Genomic DNA, 15,983 nt, shown 5'->3' with positions numbered 1-15,983 from the left:
AACTGTCATGTTGTACTGTATTTAATAGAGGTTTACTTTACTGTAAAGTAAGTGTAAATGTAAAGTGAAAACAACAAAACCAGTCACCATGACCCGTGAACAAATACAACTCACGTCCCTCTACACCAAAAACACAGAGCGCTCATTTCTCCGGGAGACAGCGAACGTCCCTCGCATCTCCAGCGCTCCTCTACTGAGCCAATGCAGGTCTCGTGAAAAATTTTCCAAAGACTCGTACCCGAAGACCCAGTCGGGAAATTAACGAATCATTTCTGCTTCCTTGACTGAGCCTATGGAACAGTCCCGATGCGCAGTGAACCTGAGTGACTGAGAGACAGAGAGCTGTTCTGTGAGTGAGTGAGCAGAGCCGTGTGTGACGGAAGGACCGCTGTGACGCTGTGTGAGGATTTTCATTCAGTCCGAGCACAGACAATGACTCCGATTACTCGTATAATAATCGTACTCGGCAAAAGTGCTTTATCCGTACCGGATACTCGTTTCAGCCGAGTATCCGGCTCATCTCTAGTAAAAACGGTGCTGTTTTAAATGATCCTTGTAGTTTGACCAAATAAGTTACAGACATTTCATTAAGACCCCAAGGAACCATATCAACTGTGGTTAAATGGGCATAATATGTCTCCTTTAAGATAGAAGGAGGGTTGATTTAAGATAGCGCGCTCGAGAGTTTTGGAAACAAAGGGAAGAAGAGAGACAGGTCTGTAGTTATTTACTGCAGACGGGTCAAGGATGGGTTTCGTCAGGAGAGGATTTACTCTTGCCTCCTTCAGAGAATTAGGGAAACAGCCAGTAGATAGGGAAGTGTTGATGAGATGGGTGAGAAAAGGAAGAAGGTCAGGAGCGATAGGCTGGAGAATGTGAGAGGGAATGGGGTCAAGGGGGCAGGTGGGCGGGCGGGCGGAGGTTACCAAGGTAAGAACTTGATTGGGAGACAGGGGGGTGAAAGAGAAAGTGAAGGGGATGAAGATGATGTAAATGTAGTCATAGAAAGAGGATCAGAAAATGAAGAGCGTATGTCGTCTATCTCTTTTGTAAAGTAGTTGACAAAGTGGCTTGGTAGAAGGGAGGAAGGAGGAGAGGGACTGGGGGGGTCAAGGAGGTTGGAAATGGATGGATGGAGAAGAGTTTTTTTGGGTTAGAAAATGAGGATTGAATTGTAGTTTGGTAAAAAGTGGTTTTGGCTGCAAAAATAGTGGCAGAAAAAGAGGAGAGAAGAGACTGATAAGCAGGTCGTCCTGTTATTTAGATTTCCGCCATTTCCTTTCTGATGCTCGCATAGTTGCTCTGTCGGCACGCACCTAGTCAGACAGCCACGGAGCTGTGGAAGACTTGCGGACCTGTCGTGACGTGAGAGGACAGAGGGAGTCAAGAGAGGAGGACAGAGTAGAAAAGAGAATGTCTGTGGCAGAGTTAGGATGCATGAGTGAGAGAGTCATTGGAAGGGAGGGCTGGTAAAACAGAAGAGGCTAGCAAGGCAGGAGAGAGGGAATGAATGTTGCGACGGACAGGTACAGAGTCTGTTGATGTGGTAGGGTTGTCAGTTTGAGATAGTGGGAGAGTGTAAGAGACAAAGAAGTGCTCGGAGACATGAAGTGGGATTACAGTGAGGTTAGATGTTGAACAGTTTCTGGTGAAAATAAAGTCAAGGTGGTTACCGGCTTTGTGAGTAGGAGAGGAAGGACTGAGTGAGAGAGCAAAAGAAGATAGTACAAGTAATAGGTCAGTTGACTTGTCTGTCTGGATGTTAAAGTCACCCATAAGAATAAGTTCAGGGCCATTTTCTGGGAAAGTTTGACAGGAAAACGTCTAATTCCTCCAAAAAATCTCCCAGAGAACCTGGTGGACGGTAGAGAACAACAATAGTTAATTGTACCTGATGAGTAACTGTCACAGCATGAAATTCAAAAGACGTTGGGGTAAAAAGTGGAAGCTGGTAGAGAGAACAACTCCATTTGCGGGAGATGAGTAAACCTGTACCACCGCCCCTACCAGTGGGTCTGGGTGTGTGGGTGAAAGAGAAGGCAGAGGAGAGAGCAGCTGGGGTGGATGTGTTGTCTGGTGTGATCCAGGTCTCAGTGAGAGCAAGGAAGTCAAGCGATTGCTGTGATGCAAAGCCAGAGATGAGGTCTGTCTTGCGGGTAGCTGACTGGCAGTTCTATAGGCCCCCTGTGACAAGGTGTTGGGTATGTGTGGAACGGGTAGGATAGATAAGAGAGGAAAGGTTACAGTATTGGTGTGAACGAGTGCAAGGACTATAGTATCTACGAGTAGTAATGCGCATGGAAAGTATACACATATTCAAAAATAAAAAGGAAACGGCAGCTTTAACTCAGCCTCAAACGAAAGACTCCTTTGTCTTTATCCTCCGAGTCTTCAGACCAGGGCCGGGTCTAGGCAGGGGCAAGAGGGGGCCTGGCCCCCTCAAATAAATGTTGTGCCCCCTCAAACTAAATCCCAATTTATAATAATAATAATATAATAAAGCACAATGCCCCCTCAAGATTTGTGGCTGCCCCCTCATACATGCCTGTCTAGACCCGGCCCTGCTTCAGACACTGAAGCTGACACTCCAAACACTTCCTGGTTTTAAACCAGAGTTGACGATGGTTGGCTACAGCTGTGCCGACCACTCCCCCTGCTCATGAGCCAATCAGGCACCTGGTGGTAATGGGCCAGCAATAGTAACTCAACAACAAGAGAAACTTGTCACTTAAATCAATGAGTTTCCCACATTTCCCCATTTACCAGAAACTGTTTCTGGACAGTCTATTTACCTCAAAAGTTAGAAAGTAAAAAAGAACTTAGTCTTAACAGAATTGGAATAAAAATCAAGCACTTCAACCTTAGCTGGTTCCTTTTTAACTCTCAATCACTTGAGTGAAACTATAAACAGTAAACAAATTCAATAAACAAACAAACTCCTATCTCATACAATTCAAGGTAAGACCAAACAGTTCAAACTATCAATCTAGTTAACCTAAGACAGCAGATACAATAGTTATCTAGCAGAGAAGCTTAATAAAGAATATACTTTTTCTGAATCCAAGTAGTATGATTAGGGTTGCAAAATTCCGGGAATATTCAAAGTGGGAAACTTTCCATGGGAATTAACGGGAATTAACGGGAATATATGGGAATTAACAGGAATAAACTGGAAATGTTGTGGGTAATTTATACTAACTGTATTTACCTTGTCATATACAGACATAAATATAAACATTTTGTTGTGTCATAGGCTGATTTGAGCCCTGAGGAAACTTTGGGCACTTGACTATATGCTTCTAATCTGCATCGTTGTATCATTCTTAACATAGGTCTTTGCACAGTATTTGCAAATGTACACAGCCTTTCCTTCTACATTGGATGGGGTGAAATGTCTCCACACATGAGCCAAACAATTGGAATAGTCTGTAAAAATATTTTACAATTGATGGATAAATTAATGGAAATATGCTAGATGAACAGATGAACAATCCTCAATCAGCATGCTAATACATTTTCCCCAGTAATATCATCGAAACTTACCTGACTAGTCCTGCACACTACAGCAGGCCTCAATAGCCCTGCTGTAGTGTGCAGGATGCTGGGAATTATCTGTGCATGTGATGGAAGAATGCACAGTGTAGGGTTGAAATTCAATGTGCAGCGTGTGCTCCATTCCATACATCTTTAAAATAGAGTTTTGAATGATGTTTTTATTGCTCAGTTTAATTTGCATAGTTTTTTTTTTTAAATTCCCAAAATTCCCAAGCTTAATATTCCCGTGGAAAGTTTCCGGAAAGTTTCCGAAAATTTACCGGAAACTTTCCGCCCCTTTGCAACCCTAAGTATGATACCCCAGAAGTCCAAATGCACACATAGCCACAAAGTGATTTGATGACTTTGCAAGATGACTTTTCCTCTACTGTTACTAAAGATGAAAATCTTCAAGATAAAATAAACTTGTGAAAATGTTACATTACAGCAACTGGGTCGATTCCACTCACAGATCACTTTATTAGGAACTGTCCACCTACTTATAAATGCAATTACCTGAGAACATTCTATAAAATCCTGCCGGTAAAAGCCAGGAACTTTGTTCACATCACACAGAATTGAGGAAAAATATGACCTTGGTGCTTTCAACTGTGACAGGATTGTTGGTGTCAGATGGGCTGGTTAGATAACGTTTTTTTCTCTAAAGTTGTCACTCATAACGGAGCCAAAAACAAACAACCTGCAATGACTAGCAGTCCTGTGTTGATGAGACATCAGAGGAGAAGGCTGGTTGGAGCTTACAGATGCGACAGTAATGCAGATAACCACACTCTATAGCTGAGGTGAGCAGAAAAGCATCTCAGAATCAACATGTCAAAACTTGATGTGGATGTATAACAACAGCAGAGACCATGACAGATTCCACTCCTGTCAGCTAAGAACAGAAATGTGAGGCTGCAATGACATAGACTCACCAACACTGGACAGTTAAAGACTGGAAAACAAAGCCTGGTCTGAAGAATCTGGATTTTTGATTAGGCTAGCCTTGATATTCCGGCTTTTTATCTTTTATTTCATGTTGCATGCACCTGACACACCCTACACCTGAGAAACACAGCTGTCCATTAGCAGATAGGAGAGTTAGAATTCTTTTTTTTTTACTCCGGAGCCTTCTTCAGAATTATACATTATATCTGCGAACCCTCCTCAAATAGTTCTTCAATAGAATACTTTAAATTGTTTTCGTGCTGGATGTTGTCTGCAAAACTTTTTATAAACAGTCTATGGTTAATGTCAATGTCAATGTCAATTTTATTTATATAGCACATTTAAAACAACTTGGTTGACCAAAGTGCTGTACATCATGAGTGGCACAGCCAAAGGACAGTTACAACGTAGTACATTCAAATTCAAGTAATTCATTAAACATACATTTAAGTTCAAGTGATACAAATAAAATACACTTAATAATGTAAAATAAAAATAAAATATATAAGAATATTAATAATAATAACAATAATAATAGAACAAAATAAAATATAAGAATACGTTATGAAAAATAAAATGAGCTGCACTGAAACGCACTCAATGGAAAGCCTGCAAGAACAGGTGAGTTTTTTATAAGTGTTAAAGACGGGGCAGATCTAATATGAAATGGTAGGTTGTTTCACAGGTTTGGGGCGGCCAATGCGAATCCGCGATCTCCTCTTGTTGCTAGTTTTGTCTGTGGTTTGTTGAGGAGAAGTTGAGTGGCTGATCTCGGTTTCTTAACTGGAGTGTGTATAATAATAAGTTCTGATAAATACGACGGTGCCATTCTGTTAAGAGATTTAATGGTTAAAAGTACGATTTTAAAAAACGATCCTGTGACAGACAGGAAGCCAGTGTAGAAGGCATAGCATGGGTGTGATATGGTCTTTCTTTTTTGTCCTAGTCAGCAGGCGAGCAGCAGCATTTTGGACTAGCTGCAGGCCTTTAATGGATGCTTTGTTTAAGCCTATATACAGGGAATTACAGTAATCTAGACGGGAGGTTATGAACACATGTATAATTGTCTCTAGGTCCTTTTGTGGTAGGTAGGCCTTTACTTTTGCAATGTGTCGAAGTTGAAAAAAGCTACCTCTGACTACTGAGGCGATTTGTTTATCAAAATTAAACAGTCTATGGTGCAGAGAGAAGAAAACTTTGTATTATCCTACCCAGTTGATCTGCAATGAAGATTTTATAATCAATATCTTTTATAAAAATAAACCTGAATTTGCTTCATTAATCTTCACGTATGTGGTTTATATATAAGTTTGAAATATTGACTTAATTGGTGTTATTTTTGAATACATTGCATGTCAGATCTGCAAAGCAATCGACACAATCTTCAGACCAAAGTTCACAATTTTTTCGATAAAAGGTCGGTATAGAGAGAGAAAGAAGCAGTTCAGGGGAGAGAGGCCGAGCAGGAGGATGCGGTCAGCAGGGGCCATCCAGAGCTGCTCAGAGCAAACAGCGACTGGTGGGGCTGTTGCTCTTATTGCTCTTGAGGCCTTTGGGAAATAGATGTAGTTCATTCATGGTATGTTGACAGCCATGAGTATAAGAATGAAATGGTTAGCTGGCTATATGTTCATCAATATTAATGTGAAGACACAGTGCAAGAGAGAAATGCAAAAATACAAAAATATGAATGACTCCTTCTCAAAACTGGCAATGTGTTAATCCTGGTTAAGACTTTTATGTGTTCTTGTTTGCATCAACAGGATGAGTTTCTGGTGGAGACTCACATAAGGCTTCAGTCAGAGATCACCCAATGTTGCCTCACCAATGTCAGGTACTGCGGCCTCACCACGGACACCTTGGAGAAGACGTCTTCTGAAGGACCAGCTGACAGCACGACAACAGCCTGAGATCACACATGCACATAGCACACAGAGGAGGGAAAATGGCAAAGCTTGTACAGATCACCTCAGACACCAATCATGGATTCAGTCACAAAGACGGCATGTCCCAGTGTCCCCAACCCAAACAACTGACTAGCAGATATATGCAAATAATGATTCTATCTCAAATAATGATAATCATAAAACTCCAAATCCAGGTAATAAAGGCGCCCTAATGAAACATGGGCCTCCCTGCTGCTTCGCACCTAATGTTCCTACTGAGCTGCTCGCCACTTTCCATAAAGCAATTTTGCAAGCCCTCCTCAAACATGAATCACCTAGAAATGAAGAGACCCCCCCCCCCCCCCCCCACACACACACACACAACCAACATCACCTCAACCCTCCCCTTCGGACAACACTCACAGTGTGTGTGTGTGTGTGTGTGTGTGTGTGTGTGTGTGTGTGTGTGTGTGTGTGTGTGTGTGTGTGTGTGTGTGTGTGTGTGTGTGTGTGTGTGTGTGTGTGTGTGTGTGTGGATGTGGATGTAGCTTGAACTCAGCTAAGTTTCAGATAAGCGTATAAACAGTGCTTCAGTGAACAGAAATGTGGAGGGGTCTGTGGAGCTGCGTAAACTCAGACCTACACACACACTGGGTGTTTCCATGATTGATTTGATTCTGGATATCTGAAGACACCAATCATGTATCAGCTCTACAACAATTGTGAAATAACTGTCATTGGATGTAAAGTATTTTCCTCAAAATGAACTTTTAATGAATTAGCATTTAATAAAATATCCATACCTTATTTCCCACTGAATATGCTGAAGCTCAGAGCCTCACAGCATGGAAATGTCCAAATACTTCTGGTCTTGACTTTAGAATTTAACTAATAGTATTGCTGCTCTAATGAATATATATAAATATATATATATTTTTATTGACAATTGGCCCAATAAGCATTTACAATATTTAAGGGATTGGTTTTAATGACAAATTTACTACAGGTTCTACTGGATGTAAAAACCTTGCAGCGTAGGGGTGGCCAGTGTTCAAAGTTCAGTGTGTGTGTGTGTGTTTGACATTTTAGCTGGCTCTTGTTTTTGTTCATGCCTATGGTTCATGCACAACACGGAGCGGCTGTGACTAAGGGGGTAGAGTGGATCATCTCCTTAAACGAAGGTCGGATTTTTGATCCCAGTCTGTCCCATTCCGCATGCCGAAGTGTCCTTGGGCAAGATACTGAACCCCTCCGTTTTTCTCATATAGAAAAAGTGCTGTCCATAGATGCTCTGTATGACTGGGTGTGTCAATGGTTGAATGGCAAAAAAAGTACTGTAAAGCACCTCGAGTAGTAATTGGGATTAAAAAAGCTACTATATAAATACATTTACCATTCTCAGATGAACTTCTTGACTTCGTCTTTTAACTCTTGTTGCCAACCAGAAGCTTAAGAATATGAAGTCTTAGATTGTGTGAAATAAAGCTGTCTTTTATCACTAGTAATGTTTCTGAAAATAGGACTTTCATGTAAAATGACCAATATAATGATGTTTCTGGTGAAAGTATAACTTCGGCCAGCTGCTGTTGATTGCAGGTCACATGGTGTATGTAGATAGATGTTCCTCCTTCTACAGTGGGGTGGCTGCAGGCGATCAAACTAAATTGTGTGCAGGTAAAGCAGACTTACAGTAAGTGCTGTGATATAAGTTACATCACTCTCATGACTAACACATCAATAAACAGCCCGCATTCCACCCACCCATCTCCACACCACTGATGACAGATCCAGTGATTAACAAATTAGATCAGACAAATGGATTTAGCAGGGGAGATCCCTGCTTCTCTCTGAAGAATCTGAAATTCATACCCATACAACACACACACACACACTTTTTATATATGTGTGTGTGTGGGCGCAGACTGAAAGCAGCAAGTGGCCAACAATTTGACTCAACCTCCTCAACCCCAAACTAACCTTATGTTTCAGGCTCCTTTTCTTCATTCTCCTCCTCAACCTCCTTCATAAGGAGCCATGTGTGCATGGCGGCCTCCCATCTTCCTCTGTTCCAGCCAAAGTGGCCCCAGGACTGGTTTCAAACCCAAACCTGAGTCCAATTGTTGGACCCACCCTCCTTCCCTACGGCCTGGGTGATCTGATGCCAGTCCAGTCCTGATGGCACAGGCAGAAGAGGCAGATGCCTGGACAGTGGGAGTAGTTCAGCTTCCATGGCAGAACTGGCACTACTTTATCATAGTTAGGAAGGAGTGCGGGCAAGGCATGAATATCAGCATGGTGCGCACACACACACACACACAAACACACACACACACACACACACAATGCAGAACAAAGCTACCTGCACTTGAGTTGGAACTAAATTATTTGCTAATTGATTGTAGATAAACTGTTGTCACACATTTAGAAGTGTATCCTGTGTATGATGAGCAGATGTTATAAAAGACAACAAGTTCTTTTGTTACAATCTATGTTTGCAAAGTGCATTCAGCTAAAACCTACTGATGAAATTCTTAACCTGTGCACTTGCACACATCCAGACACTTAATGCAGTGAAACAACATTAAAATAGTTGTTTTTTTTAAACACACTAAAGACAAATGGATTTGGAGTCAGACCAACATTACCAAGATTTAAAATGAAAGATTCAAATCATTCAGATTTTACACATTGAAACTTTGGATAAAATATGCAATGTGTTGTCTCCACCTTTGTTCTTATGTGGATGATTAGGTGAAATTTTCCCGAGCACTGATGCCATTTATAGGTCAGCACTGGTTGTATCACTCATCACAGTCTGACATTAAGGCTGAGCAATTAGGCAGGACAGTTGTGTATGTTACTGATGAACAATGGTTGAAGCCTGTCCAAATGCTCTAATCTATCACCCACAAAAACTTTTTCAAGCTTACACACACATACACACACGCACAACTGGCTCCCTAAAACATGAGCATCCACCTCACATACACACACATGCGCATCCTGCTGTTGCTGGGCTGCTAGAGGTTTTTCCACTGGTTTGATGAGTTTCTGGCCTACGCTCTCGGCCTCCCTGCTGAATGTGTGGCACCCCCCACCCCTCCTCCTGATCATCATCTTACCCACTTGTCAACACAATCCCTCCATCTATCCGTCCTGAGCCCTGGTCCCGGCGGGGCCCATCCACCCCTTGCAGCGTCCTCTGGGTGATCTCTGCATCTCCCCTGGTCCCCCTGTCACTGCACACACAAACAGTTGTCTCTGCACACCAGCAAGGACCTTTGATTTATTACATTAGTTATTTGAACTCAGCTCACCACAATCCTATAGTCAAAGTGAGTCATGCTCAGTTTAAAGGTCTAAAGGTTCCTGCAGACCCTTGTTCGCCTGTGTTTCCATTGTGATCTAAAGATCGGGGCTTTGGTTTATTAGCTCGCTGAGCTATGAACAACCTCCCTCTATTCCACCAGGTGGCAGAAATGCAGAAGCAACAAAAATGCTGGAGTACTAGACCAATCAGGCATCTCCACCACAAAATGTTAAGATACTTAAGTATGATGCCAATCAATCAATACAATTGTATTTGTATAGCCCATATTCACAAATCACAATTTGTCTCACAGGGCTTTAACTATGTGTGACATCCTCTGCCCTTCACCCTCAACAAGAGTAAGGAAAAACTACAAAAAAAACACTTTTAACAGGGTAAAAAGAACATTGAAACCTCAGAGAGCCACATGTGCGGGATTCCTCTCCCAGGACGGACAGAAGTGTATCTGCAGCATTGATTAGAATAAACACTTTGTAGCATAATAGGAGGTCATGAATTGATGGATTATTGTGAGTAATGGTCGAGTATCTGAGGAGAAAAATTATATATCAAGCAGTCTTGTTGTTATCATAGTCCATGGTCAGCTGCCATCTCGATCATGGTCAACCACCACTATCAGATGCAGACACCAAAGTAAAATCATTTAGAAAATAAAACATACTAGAGTGCAGAAGAAAATAATAAGAAAGAGTTTGTGAAATTAAATTTAACATGTTATTAACTCTAACACAGTACAATACCACCTGACATGTAGAGACCAATGCTTCATCCTGCGCAATTGCAGTGCTTGACCAATACACACATAACTAGCTAAAATCACAGAAACGAGTGTTCACTACGAAGACAACGCTTAACGTCTTTCTAAACACAATATACAACCAGGTTTTAGTTTATATATATTATAATATTGAACGCCATCATGAACACTGTTTACCTTGCACGACAGTAAAAGTGTACTGAGAAATGTAGCTTTGCACATGGCCCAAATCTAGCTATGGTGTTCCAGAGGGTAAACAGCGCAACAGCGCTACTCAGTGGCGAATAAAGGCTACTATCCTACATCACTATGAGCTTTTTAAGGAATGATGATGCCATATTATTAAGGGCTTTGTAGGTGAGGAGGAGGATTTTAAATTATATTCTAGATTTAAACAGAAGCAAGTGTAGGAAAGCTAATACAGGAGAAATGTGGTCTCTTTGCCTGGTTCTGGCTGCAGCATTTTGGACAAGCTTTTGTGGCTGAGTCAACTTTTGGGAAACAGACAACAGGTGATTAAAAGGGATAGTTCACCCAGAAACGACAATTCACCCATTATCTACCCTATGCCGATGGAGGATAGGGTGAAGTGTTTAAGTCCACAAAACACTTTTGAGTTTCCTGGGTGAACAGTTTAGCAGCCGAATCCAATACTATTGAAAAAATAATGACCTATCTTCAGACGTAATAAAACAACAGAAATAACCTAACATGCCTCCTGCTCGTGTGGTGTCATCAAAGTGTCCACAAGCCCCTGCATTGATATTTTTTTTTTAACTTATTTTTTATTTCGTTTTCAACAAAACAATATGCATTTTCAGACAGATACTTTCTTTGTCCATTGTTCAACTGTATACAATATTGTTATACATGGTATTCAAGTACAGTGTACAGTGCATAGAAAGAACATAAAACAGTGCTCACTCCAAGAGAAAAAGAAGGGGAATAAGAATAAAAATAAATGGTTGATTACATACATAATTTATCAGATTAAAAGAGGAAAGAAAAAAGAAAAAACTTGTAAAATGATAATAAAACCAGGGATAAAGAAATAGTAATTGTCCACTCCAGAATGTAGTATCATAGGTGCTATATATGCTTTTCAGAGAGGATGGTGTATAATGTATGTGAATAGGGAGAGTTGACAGATAACCGCTCAACCAGAGGCCCAGAGCGAGATTAATTAGTAACCCTCATTGTATTAATAACGCAGAGACAGGACCCCATCGTTTAGTAAACATAGACTTTTGGAGCCTTAATTAATATGTGATTTGCTCCATTTGGTAGATGTCCCATACTTTTGGGGTCCCTGCATTGATATTTGACTTGAAATTAAGTTACTATCACCTAAAAGCGAACCACAAGTGGCTAAGCTAGCGGATGTTAGCATTTCGGTCCCTGAATGCACCTCTTCGAAAGATATCAGAGTACATTTAATCTTAAAACTTGGTGTGAATGACGCCGTTTCGAGCTGAATTTTAATGTCTGGGCTTTCGGACAATCTTATGACACCACGGGAGCAGTATGGAGGCATGTTATGTTTTTGTACGTTTGAAGATAGTTCACTTTCTTCTTCAATTGCATTGGATTTGGCTGCAACACTGTTAACCCTTCCATGTGGACTCAAACACTTTACCCACCCTAAAAAGTGGAACTGCCGCTGACCATAAACCTGTGGGCAAATGTCAGCACAAAACACAGTTCTGCATGCTATGTGATTCACAGATTTACAACTGATAATTGTTAATCTTTTTCATTATGTAATGATTCATTCAAGAGTCTTACATATCCAGGTATACATCTATAGGTGAAATATGCACTGGTTTGTTTACAAATCACAATCGTCTTAATTGGTGCTAAAGCCAAGCTGCAGAGACGTCACACAAAGTAAACACCTAAAAAAAGTTGTGTGAGGACTATGTAATTTAATCTTCAAACCATTTTCAGTGCATGGAGGTTATTATTGTTCCCCGTTGTGGCTGTGAGTCACACAGTTCACAGAGGCAGTTAAGGTACTAGAGCTATCTCTTCTCAGTGTCCTAATTTAATCAGATCTGACCTCACGAAAATGATACACATAATTTTAGCTAAAGTGTGAATCATACTTCCCGGCATTGTGTTTTTTAAGTTTTCTTCAGTAAACATTGACTCGAGATACTTGTATCTACATCTAAGGACATCCACACTGCAAACAATGGCCCCCAATGTATACAAATACATAATAAAAGCAACATAGGGAAAAAGTATGTAAGTATGTATGTTTCTATGTACGTATGTTTGTATTCATGTCTTCATGTATGTATGTGTTTTGTATGTGGATGTGTCTCAAACAATCGTACATCATTTTATCCTATTAACCACACTCTTCCTCATTGGGCTTTTGCCTCAAAAAAAGCAAAACACTGTTGCTGCCTTGACACCTGCCATAGCTCTGTGCAGCTACTTTGATAAATTTACATTAAAAGAGGTGAGGTGTCTGGTGGTGGAGTCTGCCTTCCACCGCCTTTAATCAATGAAAACGTTTTTTGTGGGCCTCTTGAGAGCAAGCAGAGACAAAGATAAATATTGGCAGAAAGAAAAATGTGTCGTCCTCCCCAATCGAGGGGGACATAATGATGTTCAGAAAGAGACCCCCTGCCGAGACGCGAGGCAAACTGTTCCTTAGCAACAAAACACATTTTCTGATGTCAGGGTTTTCGTGGGGGGTACAGATACAAACCAGACATGAGGCTGATTAGAGTTCATATGCACTAACTGAGGGCTCACTCAGAGGGTTAGGGTTTATACATTATTACATGTTATTGGACACTTTACAACACAGGATTAAAGTCATCAGCTACAAAGCAGGTTCTTCTATATATTTCTATGGATTTCTATGGAACATGTATAAGTCCTGAGTTGCCACCATGACTGAAGAATGTATTTGTTGTATATCCAGAATTGTACATTTTACGACAAACAATAAATAAAAGTTCAGTATCAACTGAGGAATGAGAGCACACACGTCAGCAGCATCACTTCATCAGTGATAGACTCATTCCTGATGCTTATAGATGATCTACGACTGCCACCTACTGGTACATTACTGGTATTAGTCTCATCAAACACGAGTCATGCCTGTACCAGGTTCTGTTTGCATGACACCTGTACCCATTCACATGTGCAAACAGGCTTATTCATTATGATGACTATATTTACAGACATTTATTCTGTAGAAGAGAGGGAACTTCTATAAGGTCACACGATAACTGTGGAGCTGTGAGATGATAAACAGTTACTACAGAAAAATCTGTTTATCTTTTTTATATATCTCTGACCTTTTTGTAAAATACTGGATCATTGTAATTTCATCTATGTGAATGTAACAGTTATTTAACTGAAACCATGTTGGGAGTTCAGAGGGAATGGTCGCTTTAGTGAAACTGATAACTTCTGCATATAAAGGACACAGGGCCACAAGTAGACACAGCTTTTCTGTACAGGATTTTTGTATTGTACAATATGTTGTTCAATGTAAAATGTGTGTCAGGTAAATGTAGTGAAGTAAAAAGTAACTCAAAAGTGTACTTACTACTAGAGTTAATATACTTTGACCACCAACACATTGCCATGAAAGTGATACTATACAAGATGTATATAAGATGTCCTTTACAATTTTAGGGTGTGGCTATTATTCCCCCTGCTAAACAGACAGAGTTGCACAAGACAATAAATATTAAAATAAAGAAAAGCATGATGACCTCAGTCAACACCACAGCTGTAGTATATCAACTATTGTGACCCGGGCTACCTGACAAGGCCTTTGTCACACAGAAAATAAAATAAGTATTCTTAACCAGATATAAAACTGTTTCATTCAAAAAACATACTAGATATTGTAGTCCATTGTTTTGATTTGTTGCCAAGCTCCAAGAAGGTGGGTTTTATCTTAAATGAACCTGACAGACAGATGCCAGTGATAAGAGTAGAGCATACTGCTAATGCTCAATAATCTATTCATGAGCCATTGGTAATATCATTCAAGATAAAGAGCAGGGACATTATAATTATAAAAAAACTAATATTTGTAGTGAATTCAAAGAATAGAAATGCACTAGATATAGAGTGTACGAATATAAAATGTAGCCTTCTTCTCAGTAGGGGGATACTGTATTGTACTGGTCAATTCTTTTCTTGGAGTCAAATGTCACTGGGACATCTTCAGACTGTTCACTGAGATAGAAAACAAAATAAGATCACACAAGAGTATGAGAACATTGTATCATCATGTTTCCTGGAACCTTTCAGGAGACGTTGTGCTGTGTCTGTACCTGGGAATCACAGATGGTGCAGTGAAATTGCAGCAACTTGTGTCACAATGTTTCCCAAACAAACTCCACTAATTTCCCTGTGTGGTGATTAAGTATGTACAATGAAATAATGTGGTGTTCTGTTGCAAACAATTATGAACACTTTAGAGTTGCGAGTGGCAACATGAGAGAGACACACAAATTAGCTGCCATTTGCAATATTTATCCTTTCTGGATATCGGAAGCCAAATCAAGTAATTATGACCCGATTGTGTCTACTTTGAGTAGGTGGTGAGTTTACCAAGTTCTTTGCACAAAGTAACTTCCTAATTAGCTTTTGGATTCATGTTCATTTTGATTAGTTGTTTTTTTTACATGCTGATAAATAATGGCCGGTCTGCAAAATACAGGCAGGGGATTTAGCCACTTACAAATCAGACCTAATTAAAATCCCAGCATGAACCAAGAAACAAGTCGAAAATACTTCAGGAGGGTTTCCTCCTGCACGTAACTGGCACCAGTCTTTATTATGCCACGGGTGGTGTGGTTGCCACGGGTGGTGTGGTCGCTATCTGAATTAGCTCCTCCGCTAAACATAGCTGTCTTTCTGTACTACTACGGCTAAAATCACCGGTATATAGTTAAGCACCCTCACATACCAGCCCCTACTCTCTGGTGCTTTGTGATTCTGTGTTCTGTTTAAATCTCACCCTCGTAGTTTTAGCAGCGATGTGTTCTCTCTCTCCCTCTCGCTCCACTGCTCTCTCTTGCTCCGAGTGTCTCATGTTTACTTACTCCTCCGCCTCCATTAACAGTAGTGGTAAATGTAATAAATGTAGTGTGTTGGTAGCGATGGAGGCGAGGCTTAGCGACTTAGAAGCTCGGCTCCTCAGCTTAGAACCCTCGTTAGCTGTAGTTAGCCGGCCCGTGCTAGCCGCAGCGAAGCCACTTAGCTCAGCCCGTAGCTTAGCACATAGCTTAGCTTCAGCTAGCAGTCCTTCGACCTGCTCCGTGCAGCCGGGAGCCCAGGGCGGCTGGGTGACAGTCCGGAGGGGGCATAGTACCACCCTTAGAAAGCCCACGATTAAAGACCCACCAGCTCACGTTTCAAATAGATTTTCTCCACTCAGCGACGCACCCGCTGAGAAACAAACTCTGGTTATTGGCGACTCGGTTCTCAGAAACGTGAGGTTAGCAACACCAGCGACCATAGTCAATTGTATCCCGGGGGCCAGAGC

General features: G+C 40.9%; 1 protein-coding gene across 1 annotated transcript in view; it reads left to right on the top strand.

Moving 5' to 3' along the window:
- Positions 1–6,392, top strand: part of si:dkey-288a3.2 (protein phosphatase 1 regulatory subunit 37) — an 89,261-nt gene extending 82,869 nt beyond the window's left edge. The window contains exon 12 of the mRNA XM_061082897.1: positions 6,246–6,392. Within this exon, the coding sequence (XP_060938880.1) occupies positions 6,246–6,392 (147 nt within the window). The remainder of the gene's footprint in view (positions 1–6,245) is intronic.
- The last annotated feature ends 9,591 nt before the right edge of the window (positions 6,393–15,983 follow it).

The sequence above is a fragment of the Limanda limanda genome, chromosome 12 (assembly GCF_963576545.1).
Source record: "Limanda limanda chromosome 12, fLimLim1.1, whole genome shotgun sequence".
Taxonomy (NCBI): Eukaryota; Metazoa; Chordata; class Actinopteri; order Pleuronectiformes; family Pleuronectidae; genus Limanda; species Limanda limanda.
The sequence above is the reverse complement of the archived record's forward strand: the minus strand, read 5'-3'. Positions and strand labels throughout refer to the sequence as shown.